This window comes from Eucyclogobius newberryi, unplaced genomic scaffold (genome assembly GCF_026437365.1).
Source record: "Eucyclogobius newberryi isolate DKJ021-1_F unplaced genomic scaffold, fEucNew1.0.hap1 SCAF_1, whole genome shotgun sequence".
NCBI lineage: Eukaryota > Metazoa > Chordata > Actinopteri > Gobiiformes > Gobiidae > Eucyclogobius > Eucyclogobius newberryi.
In genome coordinates, this window is record NW_027315723.1 from 50,171,491 (window position 1) to 50,175,101 (window position 3,611).

Sequence of the window (3,611 nt, forward strand, 5' to 3'; positions counted from 1 at the left end):
ACTCTGTGTACACAAAAACAAAACCAGGACAGGCCATTATCAGGAGGCTCCGCCCTGTGGGTAGGGCTTACTCAGTGTAGGATAAATATCAGAGTTCTCAGACCTTATCCACAGATTGAGAATGACTCTTGTATGAGAGTAAAAACAGAGTCCAGATGATACAATTGAATATTTTTCTACAATGGAACACAAAAGGGATTACACCGACTTACACTGTATTCATGAAAAAGAGCAAAGAAAACACAGCTCTAGTGTGACTTTTCCTTCTCTAATAACGATCAATTAATGCTTGAAGGGCCCATATCATGCAAAATCTTACAGCGCTATTGGTCCTCATATATGTGCCCAAAGTGTTTTTTTGATTGATTCCTGCAGTCTTTAGCTAGAGAACAGTCTCCATCCTTCCCCTCGGATGAGCAGACGGGGGCTACTCACAAGGATGAGTCAGCCGAGTGAGTGCTGTAGCACACTTCTCTGTTTCAGCCTCTGTACCTGTAACATGAAGTAGTTGGTCTTGCGCCTGGTCTTGCCCCACCTCAAGTCCTTCACCTCCCCCCTGCTGGACCCCCTGCTGGACCCCCTGCTGGACCCCTGCTGGACCCCCTGCTGGACCCCCTGCTGGACCCGCTGCTGGACCCCCTGCTGGACCTCCTGCTGGACCTCCTGCTGGACCCCCTGCTGGACCCCCTGCAGTTCGCCTACAGAGCCAACAGGTCTGTGGACGATGTCATCAACCTGGCTCTCCACTTCACCTGCAGCTCGGCATTCAACACCATCCTCCTGCTCTGCTCCAGGTGGAGCGCTGACTCCACCTGCAGGGGGAGCGCTGACTCCACCTGCAGGGGGAGCGCTGACTCCACCTGCAGGGGGAGCGCTGACTCCACCTGCAGGGGGAGCGCTGACTCCACCTGCAGGGGGAGCGCTGACTTCCTGACGGATCAGAGACAGTGTGGCTGGAGAAGAATGTCTCTGACACTCGGACTATCAGCACAGGAGCTCCACAGGGCTGTGTACTGTCTCCCCTGCTCTTCTCCCTGTACACAAACTGCTGCACCTCCAGCCACGACTCTGTAAAACTGATTAAGTTTGCGGACGATACCACCCTCATCACCATGACGACATCACCCACATCACCATGACGACATCACCCTCATCGCCATGACGACATCACCCTCATCATCATGACGACATCACCCTCATCGCCATGACGACACGGGGATGAGTGTGTCTACAGGAGGTGGAGCGGCTGGTGTCCTGGTGCAGCAGTAACAACCTGGAGTTCAAGGCCCAGAAAACAGTGGAGATGATGGTGGACTTCAGGAAAGTCACAGCCCCCCAGGGCTTTTCACCTTATTTTATGAGTAAATTATATAAATTATGCATGCCATATTTGACTCTCCAGACATTGCTATTATTATTATTATTTTATTGTTCATTGTTCTATGTTGCACTTTAACGCTGAGACAAGTTCCTATGTTTGTGTGTGTGTTCAATGACAATGGAAATAAACCTTTTCTGATTCTGATAAAGGGTAAATTGAGAAACTAAAAAGACAATTTGGATTTACGATTAATCTTGTTAATCTTGATACATTTTTAAACGCTTGGCACCGCTGGGTACTAAGGGCACTTGAGAGCGGCATGGCCGGGGCCCATTTGCCTGACCCGCCAGTCCCGCCCACATTCTGTTTGAATGCATCTCGGTCTCGATTCGGACCATTGGGGGCGTCAAAAAAACTCTCCAGCATTTACCGCTGTAACCACCGCCGCTAATTTGTGACACGTGTCTCTCACATGTAGAAGACTTTGTGTCACGTGTCTCTCACATGCAGAAGACTTTGTGTCACGTGTCTCTCAAATACAGAAGACTTTGTGTCACGTGTCTCTCACATGCAGAAGACTTTGTCTCACGTGTCTCACATGTAGAAGACTTTGTGTCACGTGTCTCTCACATGCAGAAGACTTTGTCTCACGTGTCTCACATGTAGAAGACTTTGTGTCACGTGTCTCTCACATGCAGAAGACTTTGTGTCACGTGTCTCTCACATGCAGAAGACTTTGTCTCACGTGTCTCACATGTAGAAGACTTTGTGTCACGTGTCTCTCACATGCAGAAGACTTTGTGTCACGTGTCTCTCACATGTGGAAGACGTCTCAAATATTTCCGGAACATTCAGAACAAAGTTCATTTACCTGAGATTTACAGTTTGTTGACTCAGCACAAGTCGGCAACATTTCTCAGTCTGTGTTATTTGTATTATTTCCTCGTAATCCTCCATGTTTGTTTAGACACAAACGGACGATGCGTTTGTCTGATTGGTTCATCCGCCTGTCAATCACTCCCTTTGGACATTGGAGCGACTGGGTTGGATCTCAGACCCTCAGGTTTTGTAAAGTAGTCTGTCAAAACATGTTGGGAACGGCTGGTCAGGCCAGGGGCCCATGGCCGGGGCCCATTCAGAGGAGGCTGCCGCTGTAGTGGGCGGAGGCAAAAAAGTCTATAATTTATGGTCAAGACTATAAACTATTACAATTTGAGTGTTATTATTTAACATTTCCATGTAGTATAAAAGCATTTGAATTATGTCATTTTATATTTTCTCTAAAATGTTCAAGCAGTCTATGTTTTAGACAAGACCCTGTCCCACAGTCCCAGAACCTCCATTTGAGAAACAACAGAAACACAAACAAACAAACAAACAAACAAACAAACAGAGCAGAGTGTCACGTGAAAGTAGAGACAGAGGCACAAGGTGTGGACTGTCCTCAGCCTGATAGGACTCGGTCACATGTCACTGTTGTCTTACCGGGGATGGCCAGCTCCCACAGCGGCACGTGGAGCAGCGGCTCCGGCAGACGGGACATCCAGTCCGGCTCCGTCCCGGGCTCCATCGGCGTGTCCCCGAACTTTCAGCGCTCACGTCTCTTTCGCATTCTTGGTTTGTTTTCCTCTTCTTCCGGGTAGAGCACACTTCCTGCAGTCAGTGACTTTCAAAATAAATCACACAGCGCTTCATTTGTTCTGAGACCAAAATATAAAATATAAAGTACGCAAGTACAGGTCGGTGTCTGTAGGGGGCAGCAGATTAAGACCCGCGGGGTCCCGTGACCCCTGTGACATGGCCAGTGGTGGAAAATAATGAAGTACAAAAGTAAAAGTGTGATGTAGTTTGTCAACAGCCACTAAGACTGTAAACTGTGTAACCACGGATACGTCTCCTCGGAAGCAAAGTGAAAGAAGGTAAATCAAGGAAATTACAACATTTCATTTTTCATTCTGTGAAGCGTATTTAAATGAACTGGAAACTAAAGCACAAAAGCCACTCTTTTCCCCTCATGTGGGCTATGACATCATCACACATTCTGTAATCTGAAAATGACCAACACTGAACTTTACTGCTGGGACGTGTCCGTGAGCTTTTATTTGGTTTATTTGAAATGTGCATGTTAAATCTGTGCTTTTATTTTCCTGTAAAGGGCGTGAGGTCATGTGGCCCAAGGGGGATGGGCCGGGGTGGAAATTGAGTTAAAGTAAAATACTGTAAAACCATGTTTCCCTTAATATGGAGCAGCCCCCCAACCCTGGGAAGCCCATTTGACCTGATTTCACCC

The 3,611-nt window shown here is 47.6% G+C and overlaps 1 protein-coding gene across 2 annotated transcripts in view; it reads right to left on the bottom strand.

Moving 5' to 3' along the window:
* The window catches only part of LOC140362420 (PI-PLC X domain-containing protein 1-like), a 10,894-nt gene extending 7,955 nt beyond the window's left edge, over positions 1 to 2,939 (bottom strand). For both annotated transcript variants that reach the window (XM_072448536.1, XM_072448528.1), the window contains exon 1: positions 2,807 to 2,939. In XM_072448536.1, coding sequence (XP_072304637.1) covers positions 2,807 to 2,891 — 85 coding nt within the window. In that variant the 5' untranslated portion in view covers positions 2,892 to 2,939. The remainder of the gene's footprint in view (positions 1 to 2,806) is intronic.
* Between the last annotated feature and the right edge of the window lie 672 nt (positions 2,940 to 3,611).